The sequence below is a fragment of the Neodiprion virginianus genome, chromosome 5 (assembly GCF_021901495.1).
Source record: "Neodiprion virginianus isolate iyNeoVirg1 chromosome 5, iyNeoVirg1.1, whole genome shotgun sequence".
Classification (NCBI taxonomy): Eukaryota; Metazoa; Arthropoda; class Insecta; order Hymenoptera; family Diprionidae; genus Neodiprion; species Neodiprion virginianus.
The window spans coordinates 32,892,155-32,907,071 of NC_060881.1; the positions used below are offsets into that span (position 1 = coordinate 32,892,155).

At 41.2% G+C, this 14,917-nt stretch overlaps 3 protein-coding genes and 1 long non-coding RNA gene across 5 annotated transcripts; 2 read left to right on the forward strand and 2 right to left on the reverse strand.

The window, feature by feature from the left end:
• Nucleotides 1-4,895: 4,895 nt before the first annotated feature.
• LOC124306466 (BLOC-1-related complex subunit 6) lies at nt 4,896-10,494 on the reverse strand. Its single transcript, XM_046767227.1, has 5 exons — nt 10,357-10,494; nt 10,127-10,283; nt 9,488-10,006; nt 8,682-8,842; nt 4,896-6,340 (listed from the first exon to the last, which is right to left on the reverse strand). The coding sequence occupies exons 2-5, from the start codon at nt 10,220-10,222 to the stop codon at nt 6,289-6,291; spliced, it is 828 nt and encodes a 275-aa protein (XP_046623183.1). The 5' UTR covers nt 10,223-10,283; nt 10,357-10,494; the 3' UTR covers nt 4,896-6,288.
• On the forward strand, nt 9,629-10,088 carry LOC124306468 (uncharacterized). Its single transcript, XR_006908628.1, has 2 exons — nt 9,629-9,769; nt 9,860-10,088. It is a non-coding gene; the product is annotated as an uncharacterized LOC124306468 (long non-coding RNA).
• Nucleotides 10,495-10,505: 11 nt separating the features above from the next.
• On the forward strand, nt 10,506-12,192 carry LOC124306467 (transmembrane protein 45B-like). Its single transcript, XM_046767228.1, has 2 exons — nt 10,506-10,666; nt 10,746-12,192. The coding sequence occupies exon 2, from the start codon at nt 10,818-10,820 to the stop codon at nt 11,622-11,624; it is 807 nt and encodes a 268-aa protein (XP_046623184.1). The 5' UTR covers nt 10,506-10,666; nt 10,746-10,817; the 3' UTR covers nt 11,625-12,192.
• Nucleotides 11,839-14,469, reverse strand: LOC124306464 (lipoamide acyltransferase component of branched-chain alpha-keto acid dehydrogenase complex, mitochondrial). Of its 2 annotated transcripts, none has more exons than XM_046767223.1 (5): nt 14,226-14,469; nt 13,986-14,113; nt 13,289-13,850; nt 12,785-13,180; nt 11,839-12,705 (listed from the first exon to the last, which is right to left on the reverse strand). In XM_046767223.1, exons 1-5 carry the CDS (start codon nt 14,334-14,336, stop codon nt 12,472-12,474), a joined length of 1,431 nt encoding a protein of 476 aa, XP_046623179.1. In that variant the 5' UTR covers nt 14,337-14,469; the 3' UTR covers nt 11,839-12,471. The 2 variants fall into 2 exon arrangements, with proteins under 2 accessions (XP_046623179.1, XP_046623180.1); XM_046767224.1 differs by having other exon boundaries at nt 14,219-14,469.
• Nucleotides 14,470-14,917: the final 448 nt, after the last annotated feature.

The following is a 14,917-nucleotide window of genomic DNA, read 5'->3' on the forward strand; positions in this document are numbered from 1 at the left end:
CGGAAAGTTGGTACATGCTTATTTATAACATATATAACGTTTTCTTGACCGTAGAATTGACTTAATAAAAAACACTTCGTGGATGTAAACAGTCAAATTTATTTATTAGCTAAATACCGACGTTTCGGTCGAAGCAAGGTCAGCCTTCCTCAGAGCAAAAAGTGACTTCTTTCAGCACTTAAGACGTTAACAGTTCAAACCCCCGGTTATACCCACGAAGTATTTTGCATTGAAACTTATTTATAACGTGCATTCGTCATTTAATTTATCAACCGTACGTCGGTATCGTAAAACTTCATCGAAGAAGACAGACAGCTGGGAATTTTGAACAAGCAGATATCGAATCATCATGGCTCCGTGCATTCGTTTATATATCCGTTGGAGGGCGAAAAGCCAGGATGTCGGTATCCAGGGGATGGAATTTCATTTGAATCCACTTTGCCTCACGTAGTGTGCACGTACGCGACGTGAGAGCGATCTGTGGGAACGGCGCAATATATTTTATAACAATTACACAAATATTAAATCACCGAGTTTACTCAACTGTTCATAATTGTTAAATTGGAGGCTTCCGGTGCAGCCGTGTTATGAGTTCCCGCTTTGCGCTGTACCTACTGCAACCAGAAACAAGAATGACTGATTCACGGCGACTTCAGGGCTTACAATGAACATTGAATATGGTGCTTTTCGTACTTGAAAAATTGTAGATGGATCGGGAACAAGATATTCTCATTTCGCCGACAATCAACAATCACAATTTGCTTATAAAAGTTCTCTAGTGTCGCTGAAACCAGAGTTTCGGTAACAATTTATATAATCTTCGTAATAAAATTATCTGATTAATACAAAGACAATTGTAGCTGAATTAGTATTATGCTTGATTAAGGGTACATAAATTATCGTATCAAATGATATCTTGCCCAACGCACATACGAATTTTATAGACTTTTATAAAGCAGAATCCCGGTATTCTTAATAGAAAAAGACAATCTGTGTCCCGTTTGTATTATTCATAAAATATTCTCATTCGAAGGATTATGGAACTTGAAATCGTAATAAAAATATAACTGAATCAGCCATAATATACCTGATCCGTGATTCTGGGCTTCAGGTACACTTTTAGTGTCGTACATACCTCTGTCCTACTGCAGAACGACATTGTGATGCGATTAAAAGATCTCTGTGACCAGAAGAGAGAATGTAATTGGGAATTGAGAGGAACGAAAGGGTGAAAAATTCGAGTAGCTACTACGTTCTAAATTTCCTCGCAATTCCGGTTTAGACGATATATTGAACTCAATTACCGCGTCGCCGACCAACGGCGCTGCCTCCGAATCTGCCGCTTCAGCCCCTTCACTCGTAAATCCGGCATTTTATTTCGACTGATTATACCATGACTTTTACAACGCTTCATACACTACTACCATGCAATCGACGCATGCCCTACCCTTAGCCCACATACGTATTCAACCGAGGTGGCTCGCACGCTATTAACACGTGAAAATCCGGAAAATACCACGTGCAGTGGCGTAGAAGAGAATTTAATTCACGCTGCCCAGTTTATTATTTCACATGTCGCGCAATGACATCGTTATGAGATACAAATGCAGGTTGGCGACAATTTGGCTCAAATAAAATTCCCTGATTTTTCCCTGACGTTTTTTTCACAAAACTTGGCTAATGTTGGGCAGATTTTATGACCAAAAACTCGAGAATTTGCGGACCTTGTATATGTAAATTCGAATCTAAAAAACACATAGTACTGATTCGTCTCACATAAATAATCAGAAATTGAATAATACAATTTTAGAATGTTATAAACAGTCCATCATAATTCCCTCAATATTCCCGGTTTTCCCGGTCTGTCACCGGGCTGAAATGTTGTGACATGAGAGATAAAAAAAAAAAAAAGAAAATTCAAAGCCGGATATGTTCGACGGTCAATTAAACATCTGTTGTAAAAAGTTAATTTTTCTCTCTTTGCGCTACGTTAGGGGGGTGAAATTTTCTCCTTGAAATTCCGGGCAGGGGAGGGTTGAATTTTAGAGAGTATTCTACGACCGCTACGCCATTGGGGTGAATTAGGTATACGGAGGGATAGAATTCCGTGTGTTCACCGCTAATAGAGATCGCGTTGTCGAGTAGGTACCGAAGTTAGTGGAGTCGGTAGGTGGTGCTCGTAAAAGTGCTGATAACGGTGGTGGCGTTCTAGATTCGGCACTGTGGAGCGGATTAAATGACGTTACAATGTATCACCCCCGCGGATTGCTGTCTCGCGATCTTCACATTTCTATGGTAATCTTGTTCCAAGACTTTAACGTTATTAAACTCACCGCTCGCTTCCTTCGCACCCGACGGAAATTGAAATCACTGGCATACATTACACTGGCACACGTATACATGTACCTACATATTCCGCATATTATATTCACTCGTAAAACAATTTCCCGCTCCTCCAACAGCCTCTGAAACAACGCTGGAATCAAGTTTTATACTCCTACGGTCACGGACTTGCAAAAAAAAAAAAAAAAATATTAATTGGCAGAACTAAAATAATGTCAAAACTACGCTTGTTTTTTTTTTAACAATTCCAGGGCTGTTAGCGGTCAAGTCGTCTTAAAAAAAAAAGTACTTTCGAGCAATATATTAACCGAAATAGTGTCAGAATCCTTTAATATCCTATCCCAACATTGAACACGATTCATTCCTTTAATTTTGATTGCGTCAAGTACCGTCACTGCATGCAGTCAATTGCTGAAATGTAAGTGCCCTTGACTAATGACAAATTCAACAGAAGCGTGGACGCGGTTTTGTTCGCTTTGAAGTTTGTATCGGCAAACAGCAGGATCGAATCGTCGCTATAGGGAAACGAACACTTCAACTTGTGACACACCTGCTGCAGGAACGAAGAGAGCCAGACGGCATGAGACAAAGGAAAACGGACATCGCGCGTTGCTTTTGCTGGTTCATGTTTGGTGCTGCGAGCGTACCTACTCGTGTACTCCGAAAGTTCATTCATTGCATTGCCCCGGTACTCGCACAGTACTCGTCTAGTTACGTATACTCAGTTCGGTTCGTTCTGTCGCTATTTGATTTGGCGTGCCTGTAACTGAGTTGGCGACACTGACGCGTTCACGGCGCTCAACGAACTGGAGACGCGGCGTAGATCGACTGGCGAGCCGCGAGCTTCACTGATTGGCTTTCTCGGCTCGCGCGCGCCACTGTTGCCAACCTAATTCAAAACTCGTCTATACAGTCGGCAATGGAGTGAACGCAGTCACGTGTACGAAACGTATCGCGCTGCCTATTTCGCTCCAGGCTGTCTAGGCTTGATCGGGTATAGCCAAACTATGTACACCGCATGTGTATATGGATATATACTGCAGTCGTACAGAGAGCCTCGAATCACCATTGTGAACGTGGAACACGCTTCGCCCGGGTCACGCATGGGTCGCTTTCATCATACACTCGATCTTTGACAATCATCCCGTCCCATTGTACCTTACGGCTCTCTTCTCTCCTCTCTCATCGCTGCAGGCGTCGATAGAAATACAATTTCTTTCTTTTTTTTCCTCGTTTTTCTTATTCATTCATATTTCGTTGATATTACGTGGAATATTGGGTATAATATATGATATGTACGTACCTTTTATCAACCTTGTAAGAAATGAGAGAAAAAAAATATAGGGTAACAAAAAGATGGGTAATATTTCTGTGACGTGTCAAGCAGTTATGTATTAACTTCAGCTCATTCGTCGAATATGAATCATCATAACTGAAGATTTGCAAATTGATTGACGACTATAAAAAAGAAAAAAAAAAAAAAAAAATCAGGAACAGAAAAATACAAGCCGATAGTGATAACAGGGTTTCTACTGTAGAGCTGACTAAAAGTAATCTAGTTCACTTTAATTCAAACTATTCGTTATGAGAAATACATATCACCGTATCGGTTTTCAATTCAAAATTGGAATAATGCGCGACAAATTATAAGATATTAATCCAGTCTGACTGATGAGATCACTTTTTTAACCTTGATTGGATATCACTTTGTTACTTTTCGTTGAGTTGAAATTTATTGAAAGGCGTAATGTGAAAATAATAAAAACAAGTGAATGAAGAAATTGAATACTCGAAATTGGTATTTTTATTTATTTTTTCTTCCTTCCTTTTTTTGATAGGACCGTCGGTATAAATAGCGGGTATTTTACGACGAACGATTTGATCCCCGACACTTTGGGGACTCGGAGAAAACTTATCTAAGTCTTCGGAAGAGCCGATTGAGGGGCTTATATGGCGTATTGCGTCGAGGGACAGTTGAGCGTTGATTAAAAAGGAAAAGAACAAAAGGTGGGAGGGGAGAAAGGATAAGGCGAAAAATAAAGTGAGATGAAATACTACCGGGGGCTCATCGCAATCGACGCCATTCATTCGAATCAACACACGCGTAACTCGTTAATGCTATTATTTATGCGACGCGGTGTTACGTGCAGTATATAATTGTAATACCTACCTACCTACCTACCTTTGAATTTAATCCCCATATCTTTCGCGCTTTCGGCGTTAGGCGCGAGTCGCTTTTCTCTAATCGCTGAATCCCATCAAAATTTCCTCAATTCAGCTCGATATAAATTATACCAAACGGCTGGGTAGGCGCCAGATTTCCAAAATATATGTACACTTTGCGCGCCAGGTGCGATTCCATCTGGTCTGCAATCACCGTTCAACTATCATGAAATTTACTGGCCCAGGTCGAAAATTGCGAGACTTTTCTTCAGGGTTACAAACCTGCCGTCTGCATAGTCAGCTATTTATTTCATTGACATTGCTAGTTTTGTATTATGGATTAAGTTTGAATTAGGATTTCGAGAAAGTATAAAGCGTGAACAGCAGGGTTAAAATGTCACATCGATATTTGCGTGTTTTATTCATATCGTCATATTTACAACGATTTATACGGTTGAAATATTTTTTAAAACTATACCTATATCTGATGTTTTACGGGCCTAATACGAAAACCGATTGAAAGTTTTCAACATTGATTTATCGGTACCTAGATACCCTTTAACCGGGGTTACACATCATTTGGGAAGAATTAATATTCAATTGACTAACAATATTATTACTGCAAATCTGGGTTAAAAATTGTAATTTTTTTTTTAAATTGAACATATTTAAGCGGAATGTTGCGATAGTACAAAAAGATTAAATATATCACGGTTTAAAAATATAAATAAGACATGGAGTTTGGCAAAAACAAACGGATACACACATTTCAAAGAACAAAAATTGACTATTTGAAGGAAAAGTTTTCGTACCAGTTGATTTTACTGAAATTTCGTACTTACATTGATAAAAATGATTTCACCAATTTATCGCCTGATCGATTAATCGCTGGAATGAACGGCGTGCATGTAATTTGAACGGCGTGTAAAAAAGTGTAAAAAATCGTTCATCGCGTGTAACAGTACATAATAAATAGACGAAAAGAGAACGAAGGGTGGAAAATACAAGCATAAAACATATTTTCAAAAGACAGAAATATTGGCGACGATGAAAAGCGGTGCAGAGAGAACCGCGCATCTAACGATAAATAATGATAAGCCGACGACAGTGGGTGAAAAGAAATTCGCGAAAGAGCAGCTCGACCCTTTGAATTCAATTCCTCGAGTCATACTAGCTGGCATAACGCGCTCGCGTTATAATACAAACAGCAAATACGGCTTCCATGCGGGTTCCCCATAATTGAGTCAGACGTAAACTAACAAAACTGAATAGCCGTAAGCTGTACGGTTTCGAAAAAAGGTGCCAATTTACACACAGTGAATCACGCGTAAGCACCTTGTGTAATAATTACTATGCAGATTGAGAGTCGGGTTTGATTCGCTACTGAATGTATGCATATTGTGGTTTAACCCGAGCAGCCCTGTCCCTATTAACGAGCTTGTGGTTATAGTAATAATATCTGCAGGGTATAAAACGTTGACGCGTCGTTAGTGTAATTAAACCTTTTGACTTGTTAGCGAGCGCGCGGAATTTATCGGTGAGAAACGAAACACCGTGTGAATTATGACGCGACGCAACTGGTTGAATAAATATCTGTGTATAATAGTTACATATGGTGAGAACCCTTGAATCGATCGACGGTCTGCCATATTGCAAATTACATTATACGTGTACACCTATCGGATTGAGAAGAAAGCGAGTTAATATTTGCAACGAGTCGCGTGGTCTGATATGGCGATCAGTTTTACCTCATTCTTGCATTTTCACTTCCCGTTTACCCCCTCACATGTTCATCGTGTTCTCGAAAAGCTCCAGCATCCTCTTCATCTCCTTTCTGGAACGAAGTTGATGTAATAATTCGGTGCAGACGATAATTGGAAGATAAAAATCGATCGCAATTTGCGGTGATGAATATATCCATACGCACGTGTTTAACCCTTTCGTGCAGACATTTTTTCTCACATGCGATTCACTTGAAATTTTGCATTCATGTGCTTTTGGGGTCACTGGTTATGAATCTAAACTCGATATTCGAGAATTCAAAATGGCGGACTCAATATGGCGGATGTAAATTCAAAAAGTCATTTGATTTTGATAAAGGATTGTGTTGCATGGTTTTTGGGGTCAGTGATTACGAATCTGAACTCGAAATTGGAAAATTCAAAATGGCGGATCCAATATGGCGGACGTAAATTCAGAGTTATTTGATTTTGATAAAACTTGTCGTTTCAAAGTTTTTGGGGTCACTGATGACAAATCTGAATTCGAAATTCGAAAATTCAAAATGGCGGAGTAGAAAAATTTTTTAGTGCGTATTCAGTTTGTGTGAAAATTTGCATTCGGACTTCCATGCTAGATTAGCAGAAAATGCTTATTTTCGTGGATAAGTAAGAATTTCGATCATTTGTTTACACGTGCTATTTTTGCAATAAATAAATAAATTTCAAATTGTTCTTAAACTTAGAAATATTTCAGGGACCGTGTCGAATCAGAAAACTCGACAGTTATCTATACAGAAAAAAGTAGTTCAATAAATAAGAAGCTGCAAAGAAAAAGGTGGGATCCTAAGTATCCCGGTGTAAATTAAAGAGTTGAACAGCTGTTCAAAAATGAATTCGTTCGCAAAACGTCAGGGGCGGGGGTGAAAATCAGCGATATTCAAGCTGGGTGATTAACTGAACTGTTGATTCTTCGCAATTAACGCGTTCGCGAAACGGCGTCGCCGCTTCGATATTTGTTGGCAGCGTCCGTCTCTTTTTCGCGCTTTGTATTGAGCTATTTATTTGAATTGAAACGGGTGGGGGGTAAGGAAAATAATCCGAGAAATAATTAAGCGGATGCATGAGTAAAACGTTCGGCCGTTTTCCACATGCCACTTGGAACTGTTATGCATAGGTACTGAAATATTTTTAATGCCGCTTGGCACGTCGTCTTTATACATTTTCTTTCAGCTTTGAGATTCTGTAATACCTGCGTATACATTATACACGTTGCAATTAGCGACGACGGTCGGCAAAGTCTGCATATCAAGACTGCATTAATTGTATGCAAAATTTCAAAGCTGTCGACTTAAGGTAACCTGCAAGTGAATTAACTTCGAGGAATACGTTTTTAGAATTATTTTCTAAAGTGGTTAATTTTTCCAGCACAAGAACCAAGGAGGAGGAATAAGGAAATTAAAAAAAAATTCCCGACGTGAACGAAGCTTCAGTTCTTATGAAACTCACTTTATTTTATTCACCTTCGGAAATTAATGATTTTAAAACAGAATCGTGCAATTATTATTGGATGAGATTTAAAATTGTTCATTAATCCGTTAAGAAGAAAAGGCATTTCGAATTTTTATTTTAATTAAACGCATACCGGATTTTTCAATTATTACCGGACAGATATTTTGTGCGAACGCGTTCGTCGAGGAAATAATTTTTACCGAAAGATTGACAAATGTTGTAAGATAAATTATTAGGTACCTATCCGATGTGAGGATAGCAGGAATATTTTCATAACGAAATACCGGACCGTGATTTTATTTTCTTATTTGTTTATTTTCACTGTCGGCAATTAGTTTTCAACGGCGTTAATTATCAAGAGAGAGAGACAGAGAGAGGAGGTGCAGTTTTAAGGTAATTGCTACGGTTTAACTCGAGATTTTTCCACCTCGCGGTATAATTTTCCGATGAATATGTATTCAAGAATCGGCACGGGAATATCTAACATTGATTCGAGAGTCTGCAGGATACCGGCTGTGCATCCGCGGTCGAACCGAACTACCTTTTGAATAACTCGTCAATTGACCCTGCACGCGCCGAGACTGCAAGCCCTTTCCATTTTTCCAAACGGCAATGAAGAGAACCGTCATAAAACCCTGGCGAAAATCGCCTCGGCTTTAAATATCAATAGCCTCCCGTTAACCGTTGGATTAAGTAGGCGGTTAAATCGAATGTGTTCCAAAGCGAAGTAAAGAGAGAGAAAAATGTATAGGTATATACTTGATACGTCTTTAAAACAGCCGCGAGATTTAATCGAGCGTATGAAAATTCGAACGGTGAGATGATATGAAAGGAAAATGAATAGAAATGGATATGAACCCGAGTACATTAGGTATCATATACACCACCAGTCGCCGGGCGCTCCATAGAAAACGTGCAAACGAAAGAAAGAAAAATGGGACTCACATTCGCTCTGCCAGCTTGTATATTGGACCCATAGACTTGGATAGCTCCTCGCACTTCGCCATCAGCTGATACATCGACTTGATGTTGTGGTCTACAGCGTCGCAGGTCTTGCAGACCGCGTCTCTGTAAGTCTCTAAGCAATCGACTGTCAACGCAGATACCTGAAAAGCAAAGGAACCTTTCAGTAAAGAGCACGGAAAGGAGATGGTCGAAATGGTAGAATGGAAGAGAAAAATGGCCAAAGAAAAATAAAAAAATAAAAACATTCGAATGCTTCCAGGGGTTCATTGCTATGATAAACCAGTTCCACGTGAAAATACTCGAGGTGTACCTCAGCCGTTTACTTTACTCTATGATATGGTGGTATACATGAGAAAATATTGGGCACGTTTTTTTCTTAGTTTCTACAGGTTCAATGTTCTTTGATGTACTACAACAATGCACGAGATAAAGAACATCGGTGAGGTACACTTCGGATACTTTTATGGTAAGGTAAGTATACCAGTTATTGACACGTTTAGACCCAATTATCGATCCCATTATTTTCCAAATTTATAAATTGACGGCACAAATTGTGAATTTTTCGATAACGAAAACCAATTTCTAGACTGTTGAACATTGCAAATTTATTTTTCGGTAATTTTAGAACCAAGGATCGAACAGATACAACCAAAAAAGGTCAGTAATTCGGACAAGTTCAACAACTGCCCTTACCTCAAGCCCGTAAGAGAATGCAAGTGAAGAAGTAGTTTGAAGGTTTCGGGGTGAACGAATTTTCGAAATTCGAGGCAAAAATTGTCCCTTACGCTATGCAATATCGCGGCAAGGTTTTCGGTCAAGGAGTCGACAGAGGTCGCCACCTTCCGAGCCTCCATTTCTAGCTCATTAAGGACGTTGTGATCGAGAATGGGAAGCTGAGGTGTGAGTGCCTGCCTGTAGAGGCAAGGCGTCGAACTCCTCGAGCCAGGAAAGGAGGGCGTCTCTCCTCTCTTGGTTATCGGACTCGAGAGCTTTATTTTGCTCTCCAAATCCTCGGTGACAAAAAGGACCATGTCTCCCTCCTGAGTGACAGTGCCTTGGAGATGGAGGTATTTGATCGCCTTGCTATAGCTCGGCGGTTGGATAATCTCGATAGGTCCATCGTCGTCCTCCTCGGCACTGAGATCGTCGTTTTTCAGCTCAAGACTGTTGGGCCTCGGATTGTTGGAGTCCAATTTCTCCCCATCCAAGTCGGGGGATTCCATCAATGAACGGAGATCCGACATCGGCGGCGACGATTGGGAATCGAATGATATTTCCGAGTAGGAAGCTGTCATCTCGTGGAGCTAAGATGGCGGTGCAGAAACCAAACGACGGAAAGAAAATACAGAAAAAAAATTACAAAAATTAAATTTTTTCAACATGTCAGACTGCTCGTCTTGTCCAGTTATTTCTTCTAACCTTACTTTGTCCTCGTCATAGTCGAATCCTCCCGGTTTATCACCGCGAGTCGAACCATCTATCGGAAGTCTCGCCGTTCTCTCGTCGTCCTTGGTGTCCATTTTATTTCCCTTATTTCAATTTTCACACTCACGCTTTTGACACTTCTTCACTCGATTCACCCTTCAAAGAAATACTTTTACGTGTTGGGTTTCGTTACACAACATACCCACTGACATCGATGTGTTCAGCTCACCGTTGCTAACGAGGTTCGTCCTACACAGCAGAGGGGGAACCACTTTACGATTAGCGTAGCTTCGGTGATAGAGACTTCCTACTTTCCGACTGGTGAATGAATCGCGTCCTCTGCACATGCGCAGGATTTCTTTGTGTGTCGCCATCTTTAAAAAAGGCCATGCCGTGGTTTAGCTAGTAGCTGTGATCGAATCAGTTTGTGATGTATGAATGTGTGCGCGGGCAAATATTCATTGTTTACATTTAGTCTGATAAGTTTAGTGCGGTTGAATTAGGGAAAAAATATACATAATCTTGACAATTGCCTGAAGGTTGGTAAACAAGACATTGATTAATCTACGCGAATACGTCACTGACCCTGTAATAATTGAGAGACTATTTTGTTTCCAGAAAATCTCTTACGTCAGCAGATAAAAAAAGAAAAATAAATTTAACAAAGAAAAAAAAAAAAGAATATTAAAAATGGACCGGAATGACAGTGCCTTGGGCTATATATTATCTGGTTGCATATTCTATGTATTTGGATTGAAGTGGTGCTACGAATACGCTAAATACTGGCACAGTCACCGTGATTTGGATCACGAACGAGAACCGACGAAGCTCGTCAGGGCTTCTCGGAACTGCCAGAAACTGTTACGACGACATCCGCTGGAGGGAACCCTCAAGTTATTAGCGACTGCGATGGGCTTGGCAAGCACCCTCACGGGAAACTTGCCTAACAGCGTTGAGACGGCGCCATCGCCGAAGGTGGTGCACGCGACAATTTACCTCTTTTTTGCGCTCTCAGGCCTCGTCGATGTTCTCACTTTCTACTTTCCCCACGTCGTGAGCGACGGTCTGGCCAAAATGGCGCTTGCCCAGGCCTTCTTTATCGAGGGATTTTTATTTTTGTGGACCAGCCAGTCCAATAACTCTGCGATAGTCTTGGCTAGGATCGTCTGGACCAGCTCCTTTGCCGTCGTTCTCGAGTTGGTCTGGCCCGAGATGAAGCTCCTGAGGGCAGCTTCCACTCTGCTTCACGGTAGCTGGCTCGCTCACATGGTCAGAACCAGGGTGGAATGCAATTTTGCCACACTTGCGGAATGTAATCTTGAATCTCTGAAAATCGAGACTCTAGCTCTTTCCTTCTCCTGGCACTTTGCAGCTTCATTTATTGTCACACTCTGCGTAGTCGCGGTCACAAGAAGTTGCGCGCCGAAACTGAGGCCTGATGATCCTCCCGAAATCCCCATCTATGATTACTGCCATGACGTAGATCAGAGAGTTTAGAGCCAAATTTGTTCAGTTTGTGATACATGAAAAAGCCTTGATAGATCCCAACTTCTTATCTCTGATCACAGTAACACGATTTATTAGCTATTTTATAAATGTGCCTTGTTTATTTTTGCTCGCAACCTGTAAAGACGTCTCAAGTGGTTCATTTTGTTTTCTCATTAATTTTTTTATTTACTCAATTTTTACTCGTATATTGTAATTGATAATATTGTCGATTCACGTACCAATTTTATTTAGCTATATCGATCGTCTTTACAGCAACTCGCTTTTAGTATCTAATACTTATTGCCACATGATCAAGTTGTTCTCGTTATTAACGTGCCTAAGGTAAACAATGTTTTTATACAATAAATTTGTATATAATATTTTTTGTGATATTACTGTAACATACAATGAAAAAGTGTTATTATTCAACCAGTCGCCAATTGCCAGTGCCTCACATGATATATGTAATCATGATGTATTTTAATACCGTGTAATTGTAATATTGTATAGTCTTATATGCATATAAGCGTTGTTAAATCTTGTACACTGTTATCCAGATCTTGAACTTCTAGATCTGCTCTTCCAAAAATATTGTACATCTACATGTACATACATGTTTATGTGAATGTTCTTTACAACGATCAAAATATTGTGCCTATATGAAATTTGTAAGTCAACACTTTCGAATAAATTTAAAAAACTGATATTTGAATGTCGATTTTGTTTTTTCTACCATAAGAGTTATAGTATTATAAAGTACAAAAACAATCAGACCTGAGAAATCTCCCAGCAGTGATCCTGCCGTACAGTTGTTCGAAATTTAAAAGTCTACCTCGCGCTAATTTCGTCATGATTATCAGTTCATTACCAACAGCGCGGGATTCTCCAAGTAGTATTTCCAGAGGTTTGAGAATTTAGCTATCGTCGCACCGTCGACCACCCGATGGTCTGCGGCCCAACTAACCGACAGTATCTGGGCTGCGACTACCTTATCATCGGCGTCGAAACGAGGCAGTTTTTGTGTTTTTCCCACCGCACCGATCACTATTTGCGGTGGTAATATCACAGGCTTTGTGTACGTCCCGCCGACCTGTGTGCAACGATTAATAAAATTGACGATTTTCACTACTCTTCATCTCTGTGTTCTACATTTTTTAAACACTACTTACCACTCCGATGTTGGACAAGGTGAATGTGCCACCCGCCAAGTCGCTCGGTGGTATGGCTGTCCTTTTTCCGAGTTCCTGGAGCCTGTTGAGCTCCTTAGCGATGGTCACGACGTCGAGATTCTGAACGTTCTTAACGTTGGGCACGACCAGACCCTCCGGAGTATCCATGGCCACGCATATGTTGTGCCACGGTAGTACTTCGACGGTTTGAGTATCTTCGTTCAGCCTGGCATTGAGTTCGGGAAACTTTTCAAGAGCCTTTGATATCGCCTTTATGAAGAATGGCATGTAGGTCAGAGCAATCCCCCGTTCCTTCATGGCGGCTTTGACCTCATCCCTTAACTTGACGAGTTTCGTCACGTCGCATTCGTCGCTGTAAACGAAGTGCGGGATGCTCTGAAATGAAATTCTTTACAATCTGTGCAATGAATTGTTCAACAAATGTGTCCTAAGAGTCCTTAAGATTTCGACTCTGGGTAGATTTTGGCACGCGGTAGGACTTACCAGAGAGCGTGTCATCGTTGTCCACATGTGTTTCGCGTATCCTTTGAGGGCAACGGTTTTAACCTCTCCTTGGACTCGATTCGTTTTATCAGGCTGCCTTTGCGGCTTGGTTGATTCTTCGATGTCACTGTCAGACGTCTCGTTGTCATCGTATGAAAGAAGGTCCTCCTTTAGTATTCTGCCATTTTTACCCGTTCCGACGACGTCTTTCAATCGAATACCCTTCTCCATGGCTATTCTCCTGACAGCAGGAGTGGTGAGAACTTTTCCGATCAGGGATTCCCGGGAGGCCTCACTCCCCCGCTGATGTTCAGTGTTGAGGCTTGTTTTCTCCTGAGGGGATATTTCAGTTGTCCCCGAAACTTCTTCGCTCCCATTTTCCCCCTCATCATCGAGCTCTATGTCGACCAGCGGTTGTCCGACTAAAGCGATTTCGTCTACCTTAAATCGGAGGGCTTTTATCATCCCGTCGTATCGGCTGGTTATAGTGACCGAAGCCTTGTCGCTTTGTACTTCGCAGACTTCGTCGAATTGGCTCACTTTGTCTCCAGGTTTGACGAACCTGAGGTAAAGAAATTGTCAACCATTTGTCACCCTGTCTGATACTGTCGTTCGACACTTTCAATGCGGGCATGTTACAGGCTGTCTCAATTTGTTTCGTGTAACACAAACATGGGAGATGATTGAAGTCGCTCACCATTCTTTGACCGTGACCTCACGAATTCCTTCCCCAATGTCGGACAATTTGAACGGCACTACGCGACCCTGAAGCGAAACCGAGGTCGATACGGATCTGAGAACAGCCTCGAGTTTGATGTTCTTAGGCTGAAAAAGAGCAAAAAATTTACGAATCCGATATACCGATTAAAGCGGTTCGAGATAAGGAAAGTAACGGTACGATTGATCACTGATAAGCAATAATACGTGCACCATTTACCGGTAGAACCAATCTACTAGTAGCTAGATGACGAACGAAGAACGTCATTGCGATGTTGCAACGAGTTGACCGCACAGTTCTGCAGTTACTGGCAATCAGAGCGATATTCATACCGCGTTAAGCGTTGAGCTGATTATACGTCGATACCGAAACAAAGTGACGAGCGTTCTCCGTTTGCCCGCCTTACCGTACAAGTAATGGCCGCGCTTCTTACGGAATAGCATTTAATCACGAACGTCAGATTCATGCTCGGTGCGATTAATTCTTACGTAACTTACTCGGTTGAGAAACAACAACTGATAACAGCACTGCGAAATCAAACATAACCGAGTCGCGCATCGTCTTATACATCTCAGGTACGTGTTTCCTCAGCTTTTTTCATCATTTTGTCAAAATCTGGGTGGTTTGTCGCGTGAAGATAATTGCAGCTTGAGGAATCCCCCCCCCCCCCCCCCCCCCCCTTCCCCCGTCAGTTTGAATTCTTCAATCATCTTGTAATATCTTGGATAAATGAGGTGGACAACGATATCTGTTGTGTTTTGCTTTATTCCTTTTATTTCACCAACTGGTTCGTACAGCGCTTACTTAACACCTCGGATACCGAGTACATACTGGCGTGTCTATATCGACACGCTTGCTCGAACACATACACACGTGTCTACGCTTACCCCTATTCCCTACATACATTGCCT

Bases quoted from the DNA above. Each gene is read 5' to 3' on its own strand.
- LOC124306466 (XM_046767227.1), bottom strand. From the start codon at position 10,222: ATGGACACCAAGGACGACGAGAGAACGGCGAGACTTCCGATAGATGGT. The intron at 8,843-9,487 runs GTAAGGGACAAT...TTTGCTTTTCAG, and splicing joins TTGCCGCGATATTGCATAGC to GTATCTGCGTTGACAGTCGA. The intron at 6,341-8,681 runs GTGAGTCCCATT...ACTTCGTTCCAG, and splicing joins TACAAGCTGGCAGAGCGAAT to AAAGGAGATGAAGAGGATGC.
- LOC124306467 (XM_046767228.1), top strand. From the start codon at position 10,818: ATGGACCGGAATGACAGTGCCTTGGGCTATATATTATCTGGTTGCATA.
- LOC124306464 (XM_046767223.1), bottom strand. From the start codon at position 14,336: ATGAATATCGCTCTGATTGCCAGTAACTGCAGAACTGTGCGGTCAACT. The intron at 13,851-13,985 runs GTGAGCGACTTC...TCTTTACCTCAG, and splicing joins GAGGTCACGGTCAAAGAATG to GTTCGTCAAACCTGGAGACA. The intron at 13,181-13,288 runs GTAAGTCCTACC...ATTTCATTTCAG, and splicing joins CAACGATGACACGCTCTCTG to AGCATCCCGCACTTCGTTTA.